Source organism: Erinaceus europaeus, chromosome 1 (genome assembly GCF_950295315.1).
Source record: "Erinaceus europaeus chromosome 1, mEriEur2.1, whole genome shotgun sequence".
Classification (NCBI taxonomy): domain Eukaryota; kingdom Metazoa; phylum Chordata; class Mammalia; order Eulipotyphla; family Erinaceidae; genus Erinaceus; species Erinaceus europaeus.
Window position 1 is genome coordinate 116,719,260 of NC_080162.1, and position 24,487 is coordinate 116,743,746.

The 24,487-nt window shown below is 46.3% G+C and overlaps 2 protein-coding genes across 3 annotated transcripts in view; both read left to right on the forward strand.

Annotated features, from left to right (window-relative positions):
• Positions 1-1,507: 1,507 nt before the first annotated feature.
• LOC103125641 (uncharacterized) lies at positions 1,508-7,136 on the forward strand. The gene is made up of 6 exons (XM_007536453.2): positions 1,508-1,908; positions 2,113-2,236; positions 3,292-3,503; positions 4,543-4,613; positions 4,915-5,019; positions 6,908-7,136. Exons 1-6 carry the CDS (start codon positions 1,687-1,689, stop codon positions 7,080-7,082), a joined length of 909 nt encoding a protein of 302 aa, XP_007536515.1. The 5' UTR covers positions 1,508-1,686; the 3' UTR covers positions 7,083-7,136.
• Positions 7,137-9,422: 2,286 nt separating this feature from the next.
• Positions 9,423-24,487, forward strand: part of PPIL2 (peptidylprolyl isomerase like 2) — a 31,614-nt gene continuing 16,549 nt past the window's right edge. For both annotated transcript variants that reach the window (XM_060194589.1, XM_016194014.2), the window contains exons 1-6: positions 9,423-9,551; positions 12,309-12,358; positions 18,449-18,494; positions 21,523-21,585; positions 22,094-22,145; positions 23,481-23,532. In XM_060194589.1, the coding sequence (XP_060050572.1) occupies positions 9,520-9,551; positions 12,309-12,358; positions 18,449-18,494; positions 21,523-21,585; positions 22,094-22,145; positions 23,481-23,532 (295 nt within the window). In that variant the 5' untranslated portion in view covers positions 9,423-9,519. The remainder of the gene's footprint in view (positions 9,552-12,308; positions 12,359-18,448; positions 18,495-21,522; positions 21,586-22,093; positions 22,146-23,480; positions 23,533-24,487) is intronic.

A 24,487-nucleotide genomic window follows, 5' to 3' on the forward strand; every position in this document is an offset into this window, starting at 1 on the left:
TTCACAGGCAGTGAAGCAGGTCTGCAGGTGTCTTTCTCTCTACCCTCTATCTTCCCCTCCTCTCTCCATTTCTCTCTGTCCTATCCAACAACAGTAACAACAACAAGGGCAACAAATGGGAAAAGGTGGCTTCCAGGAGCAGTGGATTCGTACTGCAGGCACCGAGCCCCAACAATAACCCTGGAGGCAAAAAAAATAATTGTAGTACAAAGGAGACCAGGACTTTGAAGTAGATCTTGAGTTCCAACTCCAGCACTGCATGTGCCAGAGCTATGCTTTGGTTCTCCTTTTCTCTTGTGAATAAGTCTTTAAAATTAATAATAATTATTATTAGGGGTGGCTTGGTACTGAAGAGTCAGGAGAGGGCGGGGGAGACAGAGATAGAGAGGAAGAGAGAAAGATACCTGCAGACCTGCGTCACTGCTCATGAAGCTTCTTACCCCCAGCAGGTGGGAAGCCAGGGCTCCAACCTGGGTCCTCGTACAAGGAAGAGGATTTTATCTGATTGAAGGCTGGGAGGAGACTGAAGGCTGGTCTAGGGGTGGAAGATTGCTCACAGGATGGCCCGCTGAAGTGCTAGAAGGCCAGCTGGAGAAGCACACATTACCATGCACAAGGGCACAGGTGAGTTCAACAAGGGGTCACCACCTGCAGGGGGGAAGCTTCACAAGCAGTGCTGAAGATCTTTCTCTAATCAAAGCCTTGCTCAGCTCTGGGGATTTGGAGCCTCAGGCATGAGAATCTTTGTATCACCATTATGCTATCTACCCCTGACCCTATCTATCTATCTATCTATCTATCTATCATCTATCTATCCATATCCATCTATATCTTTCCACCCCTCTCAACTTTTGTATTTAAAAAAAAAAAATATATATATATATATATATATATATATATATATATATATATGGGCCAGGCAGTGGTGCACCTGGCTAAGCGCACATGGACACAAGTTCAAGCCCTTGGTCCCCATCTACAGACAGGGAAGCTTTACGAGTGGTGAAGCAGAGCTGCAGTATCTCTCTCCCCCTCTCTACCTACTTTTCCCCCCTCTCAAGTTCCCTGTATCTACTAATAAATAAGTAAAATATTTAAATGTATATATATTATTTAAAGGGGGGCAGGCGGTGGCACACCTAGTTGAGCGCACACATCACAGTGCAATACAAGGACCTGAGTTCAAGCCCCTGGTCCCCACCTGCAGGGGGCAGACTCAGGAGTGGCTGCCGGTGTCTCTCCTTCCCCTCTCAATTTCTCTTTGTCTACTTATTGTAAATGAATAAATAAAACTTAAAAGTAAAAAACAGATGGCTGACTTCATGCCCTAACCTTACCAGCCTCAACGAGGTGGACTTCGGCCCCGCGCACGTGTTTGCCTGTCGAAAGCGGCAGTGCGCATGCCCAGGGCACGGGCATTGTCACGTGAGGCAGTCTCGCGGGAACTAGCCTTGCACTGCGATCTCTGGGGGAGATCGGAGGGCGTGGCAGGGGCGCGCAGGCAGTCACAGCCGGAGCCTGTGGTGGCAGGGCCGCTTTGGGGCGCCATCGGATGTGTTTTCGGGATCCCTGCCGCACACGGTGACCCAGGCCGCGACTCCCTCGGCGTCGGCCGCTCACCCGGCGTGGGGGGTGAGGGTGGGCCGTGTCCCGGCGTGGGAGCTCAGGCCCGCGCGGCCGTCGGGGATGGAGGTGCTGGACGAGTTCGACAGCGAGTTCCCGCAGCGAGTGACCTTCTGCCGGCTCATCTCCAGGGAGGCCTTCGAGCGGCAGGCGGCCACCTACACGGGCCGCTCGCTGCGCCGCCTGTTCCGCAGCATCGACCGCAACCCAGCGCTGGCTGAGAAGGTGGTGCGCCAGGGCAAGCAGGCCGAGTGCGAGCGGCGCGGGCTCCTGTCCTTCCTCTGGGTGCGGCTCCGGGGGCTGGGGGCAGACAGATGGACGGACGGGGCGGGGGGGGGGACGGACGGGATGAGGGGGGCGGTCGGGCAGGTGGTTGGGATTTCAGGCCCCAGGCCGCCCTGCTTTGGGCTTGCTGAGCGGGCAGGCGCCTTGGCCTCACCTACGTGACGTCCCTCGTCCCTCTGTCCGGCCGCTCCCAACATCATGCAGGCGAAGTTCTTCAGTGCGGTCCAGGGGGAACTGAACTATTGCAACAGCATGGGCGCGCGGGAGATGCACCAGCGCCTGGAGCGGCTCAAGAGGAGCATCTACCGTGTGCACCTCTACTCCCAGGGTGAGGTGCCCCCGGCCTGAGGGAGCCTCCGGGGTGAGGGCTTGAACCTGCGTTCTTGTGTACTATAGTGTGCGCACTTAAACCCCTCCCTTTTTTAAATTTATTAATACCAGAGCACTTTTCAGCTCTGGCTTATGGTGGTGCGGGGATTGAACCTAGGACTTTGGAGCCTCAGGCATGAGGCTTTGCAGAACCACTTCATTGTGTGCTAGCACCTGGGTTTGAACCCTGAGCTACTCAGGGAGCACCATGCATTGGGGAAATTTCACAAGCAGTGGAATGGTACTGTGGTGTTTCTCTCTTTGGGGGGGGGAGAGTCCACTGGGAGTGCTGGAACCATACAGGCATGAAGCCCTGGCAGAGAGAGCAAGAAAGGCAGGGAATAAGGGAGGGAGGGAGGGACAGACATGGTGGATTTTGGTACCTGCCAGTAGTTGCTCTGGAAGCCAGCTGCTCACTGGGTGGGGCACATGCTCTGTCAAGTTCCCATTCCTGGTGTAAACCTTGGCAGTTCCTGGAAGCGGAGTACTGTGGTATTGGGGAAGGTCTGATGCTTGGCGTCTCCCCATCTCTCCCTGAATGAAAAACAGCCTGTGAGCAGTGAAATCGTGTATCTGCAAGGCCCTGGCTAAAAAGAAGGACAGGTAGAAGGATCTGGGTTTGAGCCTCCGGCCCCCCATCTGCAGGGGAGTCGCTTCAGAAGCAGTGAAGCAGGTCTGCAGGTCTCTTCTCTTCTCTGCCTTCTCCTCTCTAGATTTCTCTCTGTCCTGTCCAACAACAATGATAAACAACAAGGGCAACAAAAGGGGAAAAGTAAGCCTTCAGGAGCAGTGGATTCATAGTGTAGGCACCAAGCCCCAGCAATAACCCTGGAGGCAAAAAAAGAAGAAAAATAAGAATTTCTATAGATATTACTATACGGTATCCTTGGGGAGGGAGGCGACTGCCTCACCTCATTGTTGAAGGGACCTTATGAAGACCCTGTGACACTGCCAGGCCCCATTCTGCCTTGTGACAAGCACAGTGTGGGTGCTCACTGGCACCTTGTGTTGCAGACTCCAAGAAGAAAAAAACACCAAAGCCCAAGAAACAAGAGCTCATCCTTTTGAGGGACCAGTCCACCTCTCCATGCCTTCCATCAGCTCTCCTGCCATCGCCACCTCTGTCACCACCTACTGCCACCATGGCCTCTGTGCTGACCCCATCACCTCCTGTCTACACTATGCCTAGGGTCTTTGGCCCCTTCCCTCCGCTGCCCAGCAAGTCGGTCAGTGAGTGTTTCCCACCTCAGGAAGTCTGGGTGGGCAGTCTCTGCCCTCCTGCTCAGAACAACTGTGGCTCTTTCTCCTGAGCCTGCAGCAGTGATTAAGAACTTAGCTTTCATATTTACTAATTTAAAATATTTTATTTAATTTAAAAAAAAATTCATTCCCTTTTGTTGCCCTTGTTGTTTTGTTGTTGTAGTTATTACTCTTGTCGTTGTTGGACAGGACAGAGAAATGGAGAAAGGAGGAGAAGACAGAGAGGGGGAGAGAAAGACACTTGCAAACCTGCTTCACTGCCTGTGAAGCGACTTCCCTGCAGGTGGGGAGCCGGGAGCTCGAACCGGGATCCTTACACTAGTCCTTGCACTTTGTACCACCTGCGCTTAACCTGCTTTGCTACCGCCTAACTCCCTATTTAATTTTTTTAAAAAACATATATATTAATGGTTTTTGTTTATTTATTTTCCTTTTTGTTGCCCTTGTTTTTTATCATCGTTGTGGTTATTATTATAGTTGTTATTGATGTTGTTGCCGGGTAGGATAGAGAGAAATGGAGAGAGGAGGGGAAGACAGAGAGGGAGAGAGAAAGATAGACACCTGCAGACCTGCTTCACCGCTTGTGAAGCAACTCCCCTGCAGAACATTTTATTCCTCCTGAGCCCCACTTACTCTGCATTCTTACTTCAGGCTGTTGCACCAGTGAACCCTCAAGTTCCTATTTTTTAAAAATATTTACTTATAGGGTAAAGATAGCCAGAAATCGAGAGGGAAGAGGGTGATAGGGACTGAGACAGATGCTTGCCACATTGCTTCACCACTTGTGAAGCTTTCCCCCTGCAGGTGGGGACCGGGGGCTCGAACCTGCTCAATTCCGATCTTGCTCCCTGTATGCCTCATACCAAGCTCAGTAGACTTGTAGGCAGAGATTGGTGTGTTTGCTGAAGGAACGGGAGCCCTGTGGTTCTTACTGACTTTGTATAAGGTGTTTTTCTTCATTGCCAGGCTCCAAACTTATCTGGAGATTTCCTTTGTTTCCTGCAGATAGAGAATTTGGACGTTTCAAGGTCTGATGTCAAATTAAACTGGACTGGCTTGTCATCAAACCCAAAGAGGTGGAAGAAACTTATTTTGGGCTCCAGGCAAATGAAAAAGAAGCGTTTGCTGGGATGTGCTAGGCTTAGAAACTTTCCCTCCCCCACCTCCTAGTTAATCCTCCCCTGACTGAGTAATCTCATTGAATTGGGAGAGTTTATCCTATGTGTGGGGCTGGAGTGTGTGTGTGTGTGTGTGTGTGTGTGTGTGTGTGTGTGTGTGTGTGTGTGTGTGTGTGGTGTCTCTATGCCCATGTCAGGGATGCCTGCTGAGGACAGGAAAGGCCTGGAACTGACATTCCCTTCTCTGCTTCTCTTGAAGTCACATGGTTGATCTGACTCCCTTGGTCCTCAATCCCGGAGGCTTCCATTTTTCATACCTGTCTGAAAATAGTACACACACACTCCATTGCCCTGGCTTCCCCTGGTAAGTGTGCTTCTAAGCTTCCTTTGATTACACCGTGCTGCTATTTCTGAATATTGTGGCAGTGCTGTCCGTTCCATAGCCAGAATGGTCCCTAAAGTAATCCTGGGGTGAAGCCAGGGAAATAGCTCTGCTTGTAGGGAAAGACTTGCATGCATGAGGCTCCTGGTTTAAACCTCAGGGCCACACATGACAGAGTGGTGGAGCTCTGGCTTCTCTCTCCTTCTCTCATGTGAAGCTTTCACTATCTCATATGAAATCAGATCTTTGTTATTTTTATTTTTTATTGACACTAAGGTTATTGCTGGGGCTCAGGGCATGTACAGTGAATCCACTATTCCTGGTAGCCATTTTTTCCTTTTTTTTTTTTTTCCCCCACCAGAGCACAGCTGTGGCTAATGGTGGCGTGGGGGATTAAACCTGGGACCTCATAGCTTTAGATATGAGAGTCTTTTTGCATAACCATTATATTAACTCAGGGGGCACTCTCCCCCCTCTATTTTTAAAATTTTATTTGATAGGAGAGAGGAATTGTGAGGTGGGCAGACAGTAGATAGCATAATAGCTATCCAAAGCGACTAACATGCTTGAAGCTCCAAAGTCCCAGGTTCAATCCCCTTCACCACCATAAGCCAGAGCTGAACAGTGCTCTGGTTAAAAAAAAAAAAAAAAAGGAATTGAGAGGGGATAGGGAGGAAATAGAGGGAAAGACACATGGGGGATGGGACTGGGTGGTAATATACTCCATTATTTTATTTTATTTTGGATAGAGACAGAAAAATCAAGAGGGAAGGGGGAGATAGAGAGATAGAAACCTGCAACACTGCTTCACTATTTGTGGAGCTTGCGCCTCTCTTTCTCCCTTTTTCGTTCTCTCTCTTTTTTTTTGCCTCCAGGGTTATTGCTGGGGCTCAGTGCCTGCACCACAAATCCACTGCTCCTGGAGGCCATTTTTTCCTTTTGTTACCTTTGTTGTATATTGTTGTCCTTGTTTTTGGATAGGACAGAGAGAAATCGAGAGGGGGAGACAGAGAGGTAGAGAAAGATAGATACCTGCAGATCTATTTCACCGCCTGTGAAGCAACACCCCACCTGGTGGGGAGCCGGGGCTCAAACCGGGATCCCTATGCAGATCCTTGCATTTTGCACCACGTGCGCTAAACCCACTGTGCTACCGCTGGCCCCTTCTTTCTTTTTCTTTTATTTGATATGGCAGAGACAACTGAGAGGGAAAGGGAAAAAGAGGGGAAAGGAGAGAGAGACACCTGTGCATCTGCTTTTCTGTGTGAAGCTTCCCCTGCAGATTGGGACAGGGGGGCTTGAACTCAGGTCCTTGAACATAGTAATGCTTGTGCTCAGCTGGGTGCACCACCGGTCAGCCCCTCTGCACTTTCAGAATCACAAACATTGCTAGAATTGCTAGAATTGACAGGATTTTAAAAATGTTTTATTTATTAATTTATTTTCCTTTTCAGTTGCCCTTGTTGTTTTTATCATCGTTGTGGTTATTATTATTATTGCTATTGATGTTGTTGTTGCCGGATAGGACAGAAAGAAATGGAGAAATAGAGGGGAAGACAGAGATGGGAAGAGAAAGATAGACAGACACCTGCAGACCTGCTTCACTGCTTGTGAAGTGAACCCCCTGCAGGTGGGGAGCCGGGCACTCAAACCGGGATCCTTACACTGGTCCTGGAGTTTCACACTGTGTGCGCTTAACCCACTGTGCTACAGCTACCCCTGATTGACAGCTTTTAATGGAGACTCATGTGGTTACTTTCTGGAAGTAGAGAGGAGTTAACAGATATTTGGGGGTCTGCCACACATACCTCTGAGGGCCCTGTATGTGGTGACCCACCTCATGGAAATCTCTTGGCTGTCTTCTGCATAGGACCTCAGCCTGTAGTGGCTCCTCCAACACTGAGGAGATGCCATCCCCTCCTGTGAAGGCCTCCATCTTCACCCCTCCTGTCCTGTTCAAGTTCCAGCCTGTATCCAGATCCAAAGATGACTCAGAGAATGACCTTGACAGCGCAAAATCTGTGCACAACGAGAAGAACCCATAACTTCTGCACTACAGACCACAGCTTGAGAAGTGAATAAAGTTTCCATGGAGGTGCTTTTCTTGTGCTGGACTCTGTGCATTCCCATGGGTTCTCTTCAGCCCCAAAGGGTTGTCAGGTTCTTGCAGTTCTAAGCCTGCATTCAGTAGTGGCCAGGGCCACATTCCTGGGAAGTTCCTCCCTTGCCTTCCTGCACGGGAATATCCAGCATGTATGTTTTGCGAGAGAAATAGATGAAAGTGTGTTGCCCTTGCTCTCAGTGTCAGTGGCTTTATAGAGCCTCAGCTGGCTGCACTCAGGTGCAAATCTGGCATTTTTCCTCACAGCTGGCCTGCGAACACAAACATGGTCTTGGCACACAAGTTTAGAGATACTGCTTTCCTTGGGCTGGGTGGTGGCACAGTTTGTAGAGCACATAGTGTAGTGTGCAAGGTCCCGGATTCAAGTCCCTACTCTTCAGATGCAGGAGGGAAGCTTAACAAGTGAAGCAGGGCAACAGGTGTCTCTGTCTTTTTCTTTCTCTTCTCTTCTGTCTTTTCCTCCCCTCTCAAGTTCTCTCTCTCAAAAAAAAAAAAAAGTCTTCCCTGCTTCTCTGGAGGAGAATGAGCCAGTGTATCAGTTCCTAACTTAATACCTCCATAAGGATGCCAACAACACGTGACCTCTACATCACTTCACATGTTCACCTTAGAATCGAGCCTTCATGTGAGACATGAGACCTCACTATACCCTTGATTGTGGGATATTGACAGATACTCACTGAGCTCCTTTGTATGCTGGCACCTTGCTTGGGACAGGTGGGTCCTTGACCTTAAGGCACTTACATCCCACCGTGTGTGTGTGTGTGTGTGTGTGTGTGTGTGTGTGTGTGTGTGTGTGTCCGTCCAGTACATGAGTTCATACAGGGCTACAAGTTATAAGCTCTTTGGAAGCTAAGATGTGGATGTTTAGTCTAGGTGGTCACAGAACACTCACCTAGAGAAACTGAGGAGTCCAGCCATGGTGTGAAAAAGACCATTGGTGGTGTGTGAATGTGGGTAGTGGTACTGTGCAATACAGCAGAGGATGGGATAGAGAGGGATAGAGTACTCTGCGTTGACCAGACCATGTTAAATTTGAGATCAGTGGGTACTCAAGTAGAAGTCAGGAGTCTGGAGTACTGAAAATTTACAGTTGGGAGTTAAAGGGTACACACAATATTTACTTAATTGTCATTGGGGCTTCACCAGCTTTTTCAGGTGGACAGAAACAGAGGGAGAGAGAAAAAGCTGCCACAACACTGAAGCTTCCGCCAGTGTAGTAGAGACTCGGCATGAACTTGGGTCACTTTCATGGCAAAGTAGGTGCCCTCCCAGGTGAACTATCTTACTGGCCTGCACAAGGCATTTAATGCGCAGGTAAAGATTGCCCTGTGCGGGAGTCGGGCAATAGCGCAGCGGGTTAAGCGCAAGCGGCGCAAAGCACAAGGACTGGTGTAATGATCCTGGTTTGAGCCCCCGGCTCCCCACCTGCAGGGGAGTCGCTTCACAGGCGGTGAAGCAGGTCTGCAGGTGTCTGTCTTTCTCTCCCCCTGTCTTCCCCTCCTCTCTCCATATCTCTCTGTCCTGTCCAAAAACAAGAGCAATAACAACAATAATAACTATAGCAACAATAAAAAGACAAGGGCAACAAAAGGGAAAATAAATAAAATTAAAAAAAAAAAAGATTGCCCTGTGCTTGAGCATACTGATAAAGGGCTTAGGTTGGGCACAGAGACAATAATCTGGTGAAGGAAAGGCCTTTCAGAAGAAACCAGAGGGAGGGTGACAAAATAGTTAACTTGGTGGTGTGCTCCTTTGCTATCCAGGCACCCTAGGTTGGAGCTCAACTCTATCACTGAAGGAAACTTCAGTGCTGTGCTGTTTGTCTCTGTCTGTTTCTCTCTCTGCCTCTTTGTCTCTATAGGGAAAAAAAAAGGAACTGAGGAGATGGTTCAACTGGCAGAGTATTGGACTTGCATACCTGAGGTTCCAGTTCAATTCCCAGCAGTACATGTACCTTCCATGTAGCATGTGTGTTCAACCAGGTCCACCACTAGCTGGCCCCCACACGGGGCTGTTAAAAAGACCTGGTAACATAAGGCAGGTTTGAGCAGGCTTGGCATTGAGCCAAGAGAGGTGGTTGGCAATGAAGTTCAGGAAAGGAGAGGAATCTGGAAAACGGGAGAACTGACAGGTACAACTTAACCCCTTTGCGGCAAAAATCGACTGCGCATGCTCTGTCAGGAAGGGCCCTCAATAGGGGTTAGAATGCACCTCCTGAGTTTGCGCAGCCACAACATCTGCTTCCGGGGCGGACCTGCGAGATCCCGGAAGTGGTTGCGGGGCAGCTCCGCGGAGGCGCGGGGTTGTTAGTGTTCTGTGGCTTTTTGGCCTCTACCGGGTTCCCAGCCACCGCCGCCATGGGGAAGCGACAGCACCAGAAGGACAAGATGTAAGTTGAGCAGGGCCCTGCCCTTCTCAGCCCCGCGTGCTGTGGACTCCGCGCCTCGACCCCGGGCCCCCCTCCAATGTGGTTTCCCTTCTAAAGCCGCGGCCCCGCCCCGGGCGTTAACCGCGTCACCTGAGCGCCCAGCACCCCTTCGCTTTTGCCCAGGTCGTCCTGTCTCCTCTCTACGCCCACTCCTCTTTAGCCCCTTTCTTTACATTAAAAAAATTTTTTTTGGATGGAGAAATTGAGATGGAGGGGGGAAACGGGAGAGAAACAAGAGAGACACCTGTAGCCCTGCTTCACCACCCGTGAAGCGTCCCCTGCTACGGGAGCCAGGGACTTGAACCTGCGTCCTTGGGCTCTGTAACGTGTCCGCTCGCTTAACCAGGTGCGCCGCCACCTGCCCCCCTCTTTTCTCTCTCTCTCTCTTTTTTTGCCTCCAGGGTTATCGTTGGGACTCGGTGCCTGCACTACGAATCCACTGCTCCTGGAAGCCATTTTCCCCAATTTTGTTGCCCATGTTGTTCTCGTTTTTTCCTTAATTTTATATATTTATTTATTTTCCCTTTTGTTGCCCTTGCGGTTTTATTGTTGTAGTTATTATTGTTGTTGGATAGGACAGAGAGAAATGGAGAGAGGAGGGGAAGACAGAGAGGGGGAGAGAAAGCTAGACACCTGCAGACCTGCTTCACCGCCTGGGAAGCGACTCCCCTGCAGGTGGGGAGCCGGGGTCTGGAACTGGGATCCTTACGCCAGTCGTTGCGCTTGGAGTCATGTGCGCTTAACCCGCTGCTCTACCGCCCGGTCCCCTCTTTTTCTTTTTTAAAGTTAATCTTGTTTATTACACAGGGAGAGAAGGAGACAGCCAGAGCATCACTTTGTTACGTGGGATGCCTCCGCATCCGACGCATGAGCCCTACACCACCGCCTGGGCACATAGGGACCCATTCTCATAATTTTGTTGGGCTTCCCAACAGCACGTGAGAGTTGGACACTTATCTCCTTCAGGTGCTGGTATGGGCTCAGCTTGCTTGCTTGTCTGTCAGTCTAACTCACTGACTTCATAAGTCATTGCTGGATCCTCTCCCAAATAGGTGGACATACTCCAGATTTTTTTTTAAAAAATTTATTTTTGGATTAATTTTATTTATTTGTTACCAGAGCACTGATCAGCACTGGCGTAGGGTGGTGCGGCGGATTGAACCTGGAACTTTGGAGCCTCCTGCATCAGTCTCTTTGCATAACCATTATGCTATCTACCCCCACTCTCTACTTTTTTTTTTTTTTAGTTTACATTCTCCTGTGGTGATTTCTCCAGTCTTGCAGTAGGTCAGTAGCAGTAGCTTACTTGACATTTCCACTTGAAGGTCCGATACACATCTTTTTAAAAAAATATTTATTTATTTATTCCCTTTGTTTTTTATTGTTGTGGTTATTGTTGTTGTTATTGATGTCATTGTTGTTGGCTAGGACAGAGAGAAATGGAGAGAGGAGGGGAAGACAGAGGGGGAGAGAAAGATAGACACCTGCAGACCTGCTTCACCACCTGTGAAGCGACTCCCCTGCAGGTGGGAAGCCAGGGGCTTGAACCAGGAACCTTACGCTGTCCTTGTGCCTTGTGCCGCCTGCGCTTAAGCCACTGTGCTACCGCCTGACTCCCATCTTTTTTTTTTTTTTTTTAATGTTTTATTTAGGAGAAAGATAGGAGGAGAGAGAGAAAGAACCAGACATCACTGGCACATTTGCTGCCGGGGATTGAACTCAGGACCTCATGCTTGAGAGTCCAATGCTTTATCCACTGAGCCAGCCACCTCCCAGACCACCCAATATACATCTTAACATCTTTTCCCCAAACCCACCTTCTTTTTTTGAGGCCTGTCAGGTAGGATAAGAAGTCTAGGAGTTGGCCTAGGTGACACTTTCACCAGCTGTCACTTTGCCCAGCAATGAGCCTTGCTAACTCTTTCAGGAACTGATTTGTTTTCATGTTGTCCATTAATGATCAGCCCCTCCATACGGACAGTTTATGAGTTTATGGCAACTTTTTTTTTTTTTTTTTTACCAGAGCACTGCTCAGCTCTGGCTTATGGTGGTGCAGGGGATTGAACCTGAGACTTTGGAGCCTGAGAGGCATGAGAGTCTCTGTGTAACCATCATGCTATCTACCCCACTCCCTGAATTACTTTTTTTAAAAAAATATTTATTTATTTATTTTCTTTTTATTGCCTTGGTTTTTATTGTTGTTGTAGTTACTGTTGTTGCTATTGATGTTGTCATTGCTTGATAGGACAGAGAGAAATGGAGAGAGGAAGGGAAGACAGAGAGGGGGAGAGAAAGATAGACACCTGCAGACCTGCTTCACCGCCTGTGAAGCGACTCCCCTGCAGGTGGGGAGCCGGGGCCTTGAACTGGGGTCCTTGCGCTTCGCGCCATGTGCGGTTCACCCGCTGTGCTACCGCCCGGACTCCCCCTGAATTACTTTTTATACATGATCTGTTTGTGTTACCCTTCTTCTAGAAAGTTTTCACCCACGTCTTCAAATAGCTCATTATAATGCTTTTTGTTAACTTCAGTGTTTTCCTTTTAGAACAACGCAGCACTGCATATTTGCCTACTAGCTTGTGAATCCCTGTGCTCTCATGTTTATCGTTACGTACCTGACACTAACATATGCTGAATGAGCAAAATGACTCTTTCATGAACTAGTCACTACTTCCAGATACTCTGTTCTTTTTGCAAGATTTTTTCCTCTCTTCTCAGGTACATTACCTGTGCTGAATATACTCACTTCTATGGTGGCAAGAAACCAGGTAATACACGAAAGTCTCTTCTGTTCCCCGTGATTTGTGTATGTGTGGTGTAATTAAGGGATCGTACCTTTATTGTAACTGTATTTAATTTTATAGTCACAGCACTGCTCAGTTCTGGCTTATGGTTGTGTCCGGGGTGGGGGTGTTGGTGGGGTAGGGGGCTTGAATCTGGGACTTTGGAGCCCCAGGCATGAGAGTTTATTTATTTACTTATTTATTTTTAAATTTATTTATTTATAGGGAAATTAATGTTTTACATTCAACAGTAAATACAATAGTTTGTACATGCATAACATTCCCCAGTTTCCCATTCAACAATACAACCCCACTATGTCATTTATCATCCTTCAAGGACCTGTATTCTCCCCAGAGCCTTTTACTTTGGTGTAATACGCCAATTCCATTTCAGGTTCGACTTGCGTTTTCTTTTCTAATCTTGTTTTTCAACTTCGGCCTGAGAGTGAGATCATCCCATATTCATCCTTCTGTTTCTGACTTATTTCACTCAACATGATTTTTTCAAGGTCCATCCAAGATCGGCTGAAAACGGTGAAGTCACCATTTTTTACATCTGAGTAGTATTCCATTGTGTATATATACCACAACTTGCTCAGCCACTCATCTGTTGTTGGACACCTGGGTTGCTTCCAGGTTTTGGCTATTACAAATTGTGCTGCCAAGAACATATGTGTACGCAGATCTTTTTGGATGGATGTGTTGGGTTCCTTAGGATATATCCCCAGGAGAGGAATTGCAGGGTCATAGGGTAGGTCCATTTCTAGCCTTCTGAGAGTTCTCCAGACTGTTTTCAACAGAGGTTGGACCAATTGATATTCCCACCAGCAGTGTAGGAGGGTTCTTTTGACCCCACACCCTCTCCAGCATTTGCTGCTGTTACCTTTTCTGATGAATGACATTCTCACAGGAGTGAAGTGATATCTCATTGTTGTCTTGATTTGCATTTCTCTGACAATCAGACACTTGGAGCATTTTTTCATGTGTTTCTCAGCCTTTTGGATCTCTTCTGTGGTGATTATTCTGTCCAAGTCCTTGCCCCATTTTTGGATGGGGTTATTTGTTGTCTTGTTGAGTCTGGCAAGCTCTTTATATATGTTGGTTATTAAACTCTTATCTGATGTATGGCATGTAAAGATCTTCTCCCATTCTGTGAGGGGTCTCTTGGTTTGGGTAGTGGTTTCTTTTGCTGTGAAGAAGCTTTTTAATTTGATGTAGTCCCATAGGATTATACTTGCCTTAGTCTTCTTTGTAATTGGATTCATTTCATTGAAAATGTCTTTAAAATTTATGCAGAAAAGAGTTCTGCCAATATTTTCCTCTAAGTATTTGATAGTTTGTGGTCTAACATCCAAGTCCTTGATCCACTTGGAATTTACTTTTGTATTTGGTGAAATACAGTGGTTCAGTTTCATTCTTCTGCATGTTTCAACCCATTGTTTCCAACACCATTTGTTGAAGAGACTCTGCTTCCCCCATTTAATAGTCTGGGCCCCTTTGTTAAAGATTAGATGTCCATAGGTGTGGGACCTCACTTCTGGGCTCTCAATTCTATTCCACTGGTCAGTGTGTCTATTCATGTTCCAGTACCAAGCATTTTGATGACAATGGCCCTATAATACAGTTTGAGATCTGGGAGTGTGATGCCTCCAGTTCTGTTCTTTTTTCTCAAGATTGTTTTGGCAATTCTAGGTCTTTTCTGGTTCCAGATAAACATTTGTAGCATTTGTTCTATTCTCCTAAAAAATGTGCTTGGGATCTTGATGGGGATAGCATTAAATTTGTAGATGTCTCTGGGTAATATATTCATTTTGATGATGTTAATTCTTTCAACCCATGAACATGGAAAATTTTTCCACTTCTTTGTGTCTTTTTCAATTTCTTTGAGTAGTGACTCATAATTTTCAGTATACAAGTCTTTCACTTCTTTGGTTAGGTTTACTCCTAGATATTTTATTGTTTTTGTTGCTATTGTAAAAGGAATTGATTTCTGGATTTCAATTTCTTCTAGCTTAGTGTTTGCATAGAGGAATGCCACTGACTTTTGAATGTTAATTTTATAGCCTGACACCTTACTGTATTGTCTGATGATTTCCAAAAGCTTCTTGCTGGATTCCTTAGGTTTTTCCATGTATACTATCATGTCATCTGCAAATAAGGAGAGTTTGACTTCTTCTCTTCCAATCTGTATGCCTTTAATTCCTTGCTCCTGCCTGATTGCTATGGCAAGAACTTCCAACACTATGTTGAATAGTAATGATGATAGTGGGCAGCCCTGTCTAGTACCTGATCTGAGTGGAAATGCTTCCAATTTTTGACCATTGAGTATGATGTTGGCTGTAGGTTTGCTATATATAGACTCCACTATCTTCAGGAATCTATTCCCATTTTTTGTAGTGTTTTGATCATAAAGGGTTGTTGTATTTTGTCAAAGGCTTTCTCTGCACCTATTGCTATGACCATGTGGTTTTTTGTCTTGCTTTTGTTGATGTGGTGGATCACATTGACTGATTTTACATATATTAAACCAACCTTGTATGCCTGGGATAAACCCCACTTGGTCATGATGAACAATCTTTTTGATATACTGCTGTATCCGGTTGGCTAGAATTTTGTTCAATATTTTCGCATCTATGTTCATCAGAGATATTGGTCCTTGCACTTTGCACCATGTGCACTTTACCTGCTGTGTCACTGCCCAGCTCCCTAAAAGTCTTCTTGACCCTGTCTGTAAAAGTCTTTTTTAACTTAAGGTTTAATTTTATTTATTTCATGAGAGACAAGGAGAGAGGCAAGAGCAACACCCTGGCATACACAGTTCCAGGGATTGAATTTGGGATCTCATGCCAACACTTGGACTGTATGAGTCTGTAAAAGTTAACAAAAAAAAGTATAATAGACAAATGAGGAGAAATCACAGTTCATAAAAGAAGAACTATACCAAACATATGAGAAAATGGTTAATTTGGGTAGTGATTTATTTCTTTTGTGGTGATTTATTTTTACTAGATATTTATGTATTTATTTTTACCAGCTCTTTTTTTTATCAGCTCTGGCTTCTGATGTTGCCAAGGATTGAACCTGGAACCTCTTGTATCTTAGGCAGGAAAGTGGTGTGTAAACTACTATACTGGGGGACCGGGCGGTAGCGCCATAGCTTAAGTGCACATGGCGCGAAGCGCAAAGACCAGGGTAAGGATCCCAGTTTGAGCCCCTGGCTCCCCACCTGCAGTGTGTGTGTGTGTGTGTGTGTGTGTGTGTGTGTGTGTGTGTGTGTCGCTTCACAAACGGTGAAGCAGGTCTGCAGGTGTCTATCTCTCCCCCTGTTTGTCTTACCCTCCTCTGTTGATTTCTCTCTGTCCTATCCAACAACAACAGCAATAGCAACAATAATTACCACAACAATGATAAAACAACAAGGGCAACAAAAGGGGAAAAAATAGCCTTCAGGAGCAGTGGATTTATAGTCCTGATACCAAACCCCAGCAATAACCCTGGAGGCAAAAAAAAACCCATGCTGTTTCTGTCGTTCAGGGAATGATTTACTATTACTACTATTCTTCTTGTTGTTATTACTAGTGCCCTTCTTAGGTTTTGTTTTTGGTGGTGTGGGGGATTCAGCCTGGGACCTGGGAGCCTAAGGCATGAGAATCTGTTTGCCTAACCATTATGCTTTCTCCCCTGCCCTCAGTAGTGATTTTTAAAATTATATATATTTTTAAATACTTATTTATTCCCTTTTGTTGCCCTTGTTGTTTTATTGTTATTGATGATGTTGTTGTTGGATAGGACTTTTTTGGGTTTTTTTTGCCACCAGGGTTATTGCTGGGACTTGGTGCCAGCACTAGGAATCCACTGTTCCTGGAGGCCATTTCTTCCCATTTTGTTGCCCTTGTAGTTGTTGCCATTGATGTTGTTGTTGTTGGATAGCACAGAGAGAAATGGAGAGAGATGGGGAAGATGAGAGGGAGAGAGATGCTGCTTCACTTGTGAAGCGACTCCACTGCAGGTGGGGAGCCAGGGGCTCAAAACAGGATCCTTAACGATAGTTCTTGAACTTTGCACCACCTGCGCTTAACCCGCTGTGCTACCGCCCAACTCCCTAAAATTTTTTTTTTTTTATTTATTTCTTTATAGCATAGAAACAGGAATTGGAAAGGAAGGGGGCAGTAAAGAGAAAGAGAGATACCTGCAGCCTGACTTCACCATTCCTGAAGCTTCCCACCTTAGGGTGAGGACTGAGGCTTGAACTTAGGTCATTGTGCATGGTAACACATAGAAACAGGTGTGCTACCACTTGGCTCCATTTATTTATTTATTTATTTATTTATTTATTACCTCTCTCAAAGTAGTTTAATGAACTACAACTTTTTAAAAATATTTTTTAGTATTTTTATTTATTTTTATTTTTATTTATTTATTATTGGATAGAGACAGAGAGAAATTGAGAAGGGAAGGAGATAAAGAGAATGAGAGAGACAGAGACACCTGCAAAACTGCTTCACCACTCGTTAAGCTTTCCCCCTCATTAAGCTTTCCCCCTGCAGGTGGGGACCAGGGGCTTGAACCCAGGTCCTTGTGCACTGTAATGTGCACCGTAATGTGTGTGCTTAACCAGGTGCACCATGTGCACTTAACCTGCTGCGCTACCGCCTGACTCCCTTTTTTTTTTTTTTTTTATTAAAGAAAGGATTAATTAACAAAACCATAGGGTAGGAGGGGTACAACTCCACACAATTCCCACTGCCCAATCTCCATATCCCACCCCCTCCCCCGATAGCTTTCCCATTCTCTATCCCTCTGGGAGCATGGACCCAGGGTCATTGAGGGTTGCAGAAGGTAGAAGGTCTGGCTTCTGTAATTGCTTCCTCGCTGAACATGGGCGTTGACTGGTCGGTCCATACTCCCAGTCTGCCTCTCTCTTTCCCTAGTAGGATGGGTCTCTGGGGAAGCTGAGCTCCAGGACACATTGGTGGTGTCTTCAATCCAGGGAAGTCTGGCCGGCATCCTGATGACACCTGGAACCTGGTGACTGAAAAGAGAGTTAACATACAAAGCCAAACAAATTGTTGCTGACTCCCTTTTTTTAAAAGAATATTTATTCATTTATTTATTTGTTTTCCCTTTTGTTGCCCTTGTTTTATTGTTGTTCTTATTGATGTCGTTGTTGGATAGGACAAAGAGAAATGGAGAGAGGAGGGGAAGACGGGGAGAGAAATACAGACACCTGCAGACCTGCTTCACCGCCTGTGAAGCGACATCCCCCCTGCAGGTGGGGAGCCGGTGGCTCTAACTGGGATCCTTATACTGCTCCCTTTTTGAAGATTTTATTTATTTACTAATGAAAAAGATAGGAGGAGAGAGAGAAAGAACCAGGAATCACTCTGGTATACGTGCTGCCAGGGATTGAACTCGGGACCTTATGCTTGAGAATCCAGTGCCTTATCCACTGCACCACCTCCTGGACCACACCATTACAATTTTTTTTTTTTCATTACAATTTTGACAGGAGGAAATCATTACAGCCTTTTTGGAAAGCAAAGAAGTACAGAGGGCTGTTAAGAATGTGACCACAGTGACTGAAATTGTACTTTTTCCTTTATGGTCATATGTATACCTGTGTTTTGCTTCTATTGGAAAAAAAAAAGTTTTTTTAAAAAATATTTACTCTCTTTTGTTGCCCTTGTTTTTTTTTATTGTTGTTGTTATTGTTATTGACGTCGTCGGTGTTGGTTAGGACAGAGAGAAAATGGAGAGAGGAGGGGAAGACAGGGAGAGAAAGATACCTGCAGACTTGCTTCACTACGTGTGAAGCGGCTCCCCTGCAGGTGGGGAGCGTGGGGCTTGAACCTGGATCCTAACTTATGCAGGTCCTTGTGCTTTGTGCCACCTGTGCTTAACCCATTGCGCTACTGCCCAACTCCCTGTTTGTATTGAAAAATTTTAAACTACAACAGTTTTACATTATGCAATTTGGATAGTTTTTCTGGAAATGTAAGTAGATTATGGGTAGGCACACTCAAAAGAATTTTTTTTTTTAACAGAATAAGCTATTTCCTATTCTCATTTTAACAGATATCCCACAAACAAATTTTCGACGTTTACCTTTTGACCACTGCAGGTAAGCATTTTGAGAATTTATCTTTCCCAACTGATCAGTCAGTTATTACTCAGTTATTAGGCAGTGAATCTGATCCTTGGAGATGTGGCTTCTGTCTTCATTCCTTCTTCAAGTTCTCCCCTTTACTGGGAGAAGGCGGTTCAACAGTGACAATAGCTAACCGTCATTCTCTGTTATTATGTCATGTTTAAATGCATTTTTTAAATATTTTATTTATTTTCCCTTTTGTTGCCCTTTTTTATTGTTGCTGTAGTTATCGTTGTTGATGTCATCATTGTCGGATAGGACAGAGAGAAATGGAGAGAGGAGGGGAAGACAGAGGAAGAGAGAAAGAGAGACACCTACAGACCTGCTTCACCGCCTGTGAAGCGACTCCCCTGCAGGTGGGGAGCTGGGGCTGAACCGGGATTCTTACGCTGGAATACATTGTTTTTTCATCCTCATTCTTACATTTTGCCATAGTAGACTATGGTTAAATCTCTCATGGTTGAGAGAACTGAAACTTAAAAGGGTCAAATCCCTTCCTTGGGTGTTACATCTGTGTAGTAGTGCCACTGAGGCCTGAATTCAGTGTTCTGACTCTGTGCCTCAAGTCTTTCGTGCTTTACTTCTGGTCCGGAGTCATGATATGGTGAGCCCCTATCTCTTCCACGGTGACACAGGGTGCTAGAGCCACTCAATGTTTCTCCCTGTCCTGTTACCATGTTATGAACAGAGGGGTCTGTTGGGGAAGTGGCACTGATACATTTTGATTATGGGAGGTGGCTGTCTGCTGATCCCTTTCGGCCTAAGCCATGGTCACTGCCATGGACACACACGTCCACTCCAGTTGTCGTTCTGTAAATTAGGATGAAGCATGAGAGCTGCAAAGCTACCTTGTGATCTGGCAGGTCAACTAGATAGTACAGGGTGGTGAAAGGGACAGGAGGGTCAGTGCAGAAATGCCTCTGCACTGCAGGCTGTCCCCTTCTCCCTGCTAGGCCACTCCCACACAGTGTGAGTCAGGGCCTTGTCCACTCTTAGCATGTGCTCAGGGAGCATGAGCAGTGAGGCCTGGACTATTGTGGCTGGGTTTTTCCTCATCCCCACTGGGCCTTTTTCATTAACCTTATGGGAAGGTGGTCTCATACAGAGTGGGTATAAATTGATTTTTTAAAAAAATTTATTTCTTTATTGGGGAATTAATGTTTTACATTCAACAGTAAATACAATAGTTTGTACATGCATAGCATTCCCCAGTTTCCCATTCAACAATACAACCCCCACTATGTCATTTATCATCCTTCATGGACCTGTATTCTCCCCACCCACCCACCCCACCCCAGAGTCTTTTACTTTGGTGCGATATGCCAATTCCATTTCAGGTTCTACTTGTGTTTTCGTTTCTGATCTTGTTTTTCAACTTCTGCCTAAGAGTGAGATCATCCCATATTCATCCTTCAGTTTCTGACTTATTTCACATAACATGAATTTTTCAAAGTCCATCCAAGATCGGCTGAAAACGGTGAAGTCACCATTTTTTACATCTGAGTAGTATTCCATTGTGTATATATACCACAACTTGCTCAGCCACTCATCTGTTGTTGGACACCTGGGTTGCTTCCAGGTTTTGGCTATTACAAATTGTGCTGCCAAGAACATATGTGTACACAGATCTTTTTGGATGGGTGTGTTGGGTTCCTTAGGATATATCCCCAGGAGAGGAATTGTAGGGTCAAAGGGTAGGTCCATTTCTAGCCTTCTGAGAGTTCTCCAGACTGTTCTCCACAGAGGTTGGACCAATTTACATTCCCACCAGCAGTGCAGGAGGGTTCCTTTGACCCCACACCCTAGAATAGGGATTCTAGGGTGGTAAGAAGCTAGTAAGTCTTATTTTAAGTATGTTCCTTGGGACTCATGATTTTTGCCCAAGCTTGATAGTTAACATGGAGGTGGACTAAAATACTGTCTGTGAAGATGGTGTCAGATTTGAGAATAGAACTGGAAAGTTGGATTAGGACAGAGAGTAGCTCCCAAACTTGAAGAAAATATGTAAATTCAGTTAACTGTTTACCACATTGATCTGACCCAGGGCCCATGTCTATTCATATTTAGCACAGAAACCTGTGTAACCTCTGAGCCCCAGTCAGTCTGAGCTCATAGTCCATGGTCACATTCTAGCTGCACTCATCTCAGGACCAGTCTCCCTCAGGTGGCAGAGTATGTTGACCCAGCCTCCCTTCAAAGAGTGGGGAGTCCCTACCACTGCTGCTCTACAGGTCCTGCAGGGGCTCTCAAAAGGGCTTATGTTGACAGTCTTGATGGAAGTGACCAGTGAGGGGTCTGTTAGAGGTCTAGGCCCATTGTACCTACAGGGGAATCCAAGGATTCCCTGACTAGGGTCCCAGGGCATACCACCACTAAGTGAGCCAGTCTCTTGGCTCTTTTCCAGCTTTTGTATCTTTATTTATTTATTTATTTACTTACCTAGCACCGCTCAGCTTATGGTGATGCAGGGGACTGAACCTGGAACTTGGAACTTTGGAGCCTCGGGCATGAGAGAGTCTCTTTGGATAGCCATTATGCTATCTTCCCTGCCAGTCCCTTTTTTATCTTTATCTTCTTCATCTGTGGGGGCAGCTCAGTTCAAGAGCAGGCAAGGCATCCTCAGAGTGTGGCCTGCCATAGCTGATGGTGAGGTTTGGAGAGAAAGTTCCAGTCCTGCCTCCCAGAGGTCTCCTCCAGGTACCTCCTTGAGACTTGAGCTTGATCACATTGGTGCTGTGTGACTCGGCGTGTGAAGAGAACTAGGCTGCTGTGCTCCCAAGGCCCCCTGAGCACCTCCTAGGGCCTTTGCCTTGTACTAACTGGTTTGTGTTGGGAGATTCATAGAGGTGGGGGTATAGGGGACACCTTTGCACTTGGCAGAGGCCATCCTAAGGAGGGAGGAGCAGGAGAGCAGTCATGGCAAGCAGGTGGAGTGGCGTGACTAGCCTGCTGCATGGTCGCAGTTCAGGTGACTCCCAGGAGTGATTCTGTTCTTTTTCAGTCTCTCTCTGCAGCCCTTCGTCTACCCGGTCTGTACCCCAGAAGGCGTCGTCTTTGACTTGCTGTGAGTTTTCCCTTGATTTTTTCCCCTAACAAATTGGGCAAAATTGTTGACATCCACTCAGGAAGGGGATGCTGGGCCAGCTTGAAGGTTTGTGATTCCAGGCAGTGCCACACTAGGCCTTGCTGATGCCACCTGAGGTCTGTCCCAGCAGCCTTGAGAGACCAGGGTGGGTGGACCTCTTGGGGACTCGGGTGAGGTACAGCCATGCTATGAGTCCAGGATGTGACAGACACCTCCCAACCCCTTTCCCCCTTTACATGAGAGTCCTAGTGTTTGACCTGGCACACCTGTGGCTGTTTTGCAGTGTTCATGAGACAAGTATTTTCCATTTATGAAAGCAGAGCATAATTAGAGCTGTATACTTTCCCAGTGCTGTATGTGTCTCTATATCTGAGATTAAAAGAATGAAGAAGTGGGGGCCGGGTGGTGGTACACTGGATTAATAGCACATAGTACCGGAGCCTGGATGACTTGGTTCCCAGAATGATCCTTTTGTGTTCTTCTCCAGGAATATTGTTCCTTGGCTTAAGAAGTATGGAACCAACCCTAGCAATGGAGAGGTAGGTGGCTGTAAGGAGTGTAAGTGATAAAAAGAATGCTGTCCTGGGAGGATATGTAGTTCACCCAGGAGGGTACACACCTCCCCTTCCAGGTCTGAGCCCCTGCCACCCCATGGGAATGCCATATAGTATAGGAGTTTCTATGATACTGCTTCTTCTGCCTCTGTTTCTCTTTCCCGTAAATTCACTTCTGTGAGATTTCCTCCCTACAGGTGTTTCTTTGTGGTGATCTGGCACTAGAACCTGGGTCCTTGCACATGGCCAAATATCTGCTTACGGGCTCCGTCACCTGCTGGCCTCCAATATTTATTTTTCTTTAACTGCTCAGCTCTGCCTAGGGTTGGTGCTAGGGATTGAATTTGGGAGCACTCCCATGCTAGTTATTTCTGTAGCCATTATCTTCCTAGCCCCAATACACTCATAAAAAAAAAAATAATGAAAATAGTCATATACGAGAGAGCTGCACATGGCACAGAGAGAAGGGCCAGAACACTGTTCTCATACATGAGATGCCAGGGGTCCAAGTGGCCCGATTCTCTTCCAGTTGAGTTACTTCTCCAGTCACCTACTACATTCATTTGGAATTTTACCAATTTTACCATTTGGGTGTTTACCATGAAAATGTCTAAACTAGTTACAGAAGTCTAAAACACACTTGTGTTAGGCTGAGGCTAGCGTGCTCTCTTGCCACGCATCCAGACCAGACTCAAGTCAAGCTCCCACCTCATTGAAGGAAGCTTCAATACTGTAGTCTCTTCCATTCTCTTTCTGCCTCTATCTTTATCAAAAACTAAACCAGGAGATGGTATAGTATAGAGTGGGTAGGGCAGCAGATGTGTAAGCGTCAGGCCTCAAGCTGGTTCCATCGTGATGTTCTGGTGGTTGTCTGTATGCCTCTCCCTCTTCCTTTTTCTCATAAACAAATTCTTGGCCTGGGCTTCCATCCAAGACGTCAGCCCTGTGTCTGAGGTTGGTTTTGCCCAGAGAGCTCTCTCATTCAGGACTGTACTGGTTTTCCATGATAGTGCCCTCCCTCACCCCTGTCAGCATTCAGTCCTCCTTTTTTGTCTGCAGCTGTAGAAACTTGTGTAATTAGAGACTTCCTCTCTTTTTCACCCAGCTTCATAGTTATAGCATTTCTTCACATTAATCACTTGTTTGTGTTACTAATTATACTTCTCTCGCCTTTCCCCCCCTCCTTTTTCCCCCCAAGAGCACTGCTCAGCTCTGGCTTATGTGGTGCGGGGGATTGAACCTGGGACTTTGGAGCCTCAAGCATTAGAGTCTCTGCATAACCATTGTGCTATCTACCCTCACCTTTTAACTATTTTTCAGAAACTGGATGGGAGGTCTCTAATCAAACTGAATTTTGCAAAGAACAGTGAAGGTGAGTAACCCCTTTTCAGCTGTCACTCGAATGGGATCCAGATGTCCTGCCTGTCACTAACTTCTTCACAGAATCTGACCTGGCTGGATACTTTGATTCAGACTCAGAGCTGCACCATGATTTCTTTTTAAAGGTGCAGGTAGTTTAAAGCTAGGGTAGGGTGTATGAAACCTCAGGTTTGGGGCACTTGGACCACTCGGGCCAGTTGTGGCATTTGTGACACACTGGGTGGGGTCCAGGCCTTCTGACTGAAACCTGGGGCGGGTGGCCAGTGGGGCTGGTGGTTACCAGTGGATCTGCACACCCTCTAGTTCTCATTGACTGACAGATTACCTCACAGGCAATGACCTTGTTCTCATTTCTTGTGTGTCCCATGAAAGGAGACCTGGCCCACAGTAGGTGCTGGTGCATTGGGAATGAGTAAGTGGGCCTTGGCCAAGTCGGTAAGCACAGCACTCCTGGACTAGAGGTGCTTGGAGCTGTGTGCCTTCCCTGTACATCTGAGACAGGATGTCTTACTTATTTTAAGAATTTATTTATTAATGAGAAAGACAGGAGGAGAGAGAGAACCAGACATCACTCTGGTACATATGCTGTCAGGGATTGAACTTGGGACCTCATGCTTGAGACTCCACTTTATTCACTGCACCACCTCCCAGACCATGAGATGGTCTAGTTCAAGGCAGCCTATAGCCTATCTCTCCTTCAGCAAATGTCTAATAAGCAGCTGCCATGGCTAGAGAACAAAACAGGCCAGAACTCTCTGGATGAAAGGGGGCTTCTGTTTACATAATGTGTGTGTGCCCCTCCCCCACCCCAATGTCCCAGGTTCAATCCGCCACACTACCATAAGCCAGAGTTGAGCAGTGCTGTGGCATAAAAACATTTAACACCCACCCCTGTCCCTCTTTCTCTAATTGCCATTAGTGTTAATCACTGAGGCTTTGTGTCTGCA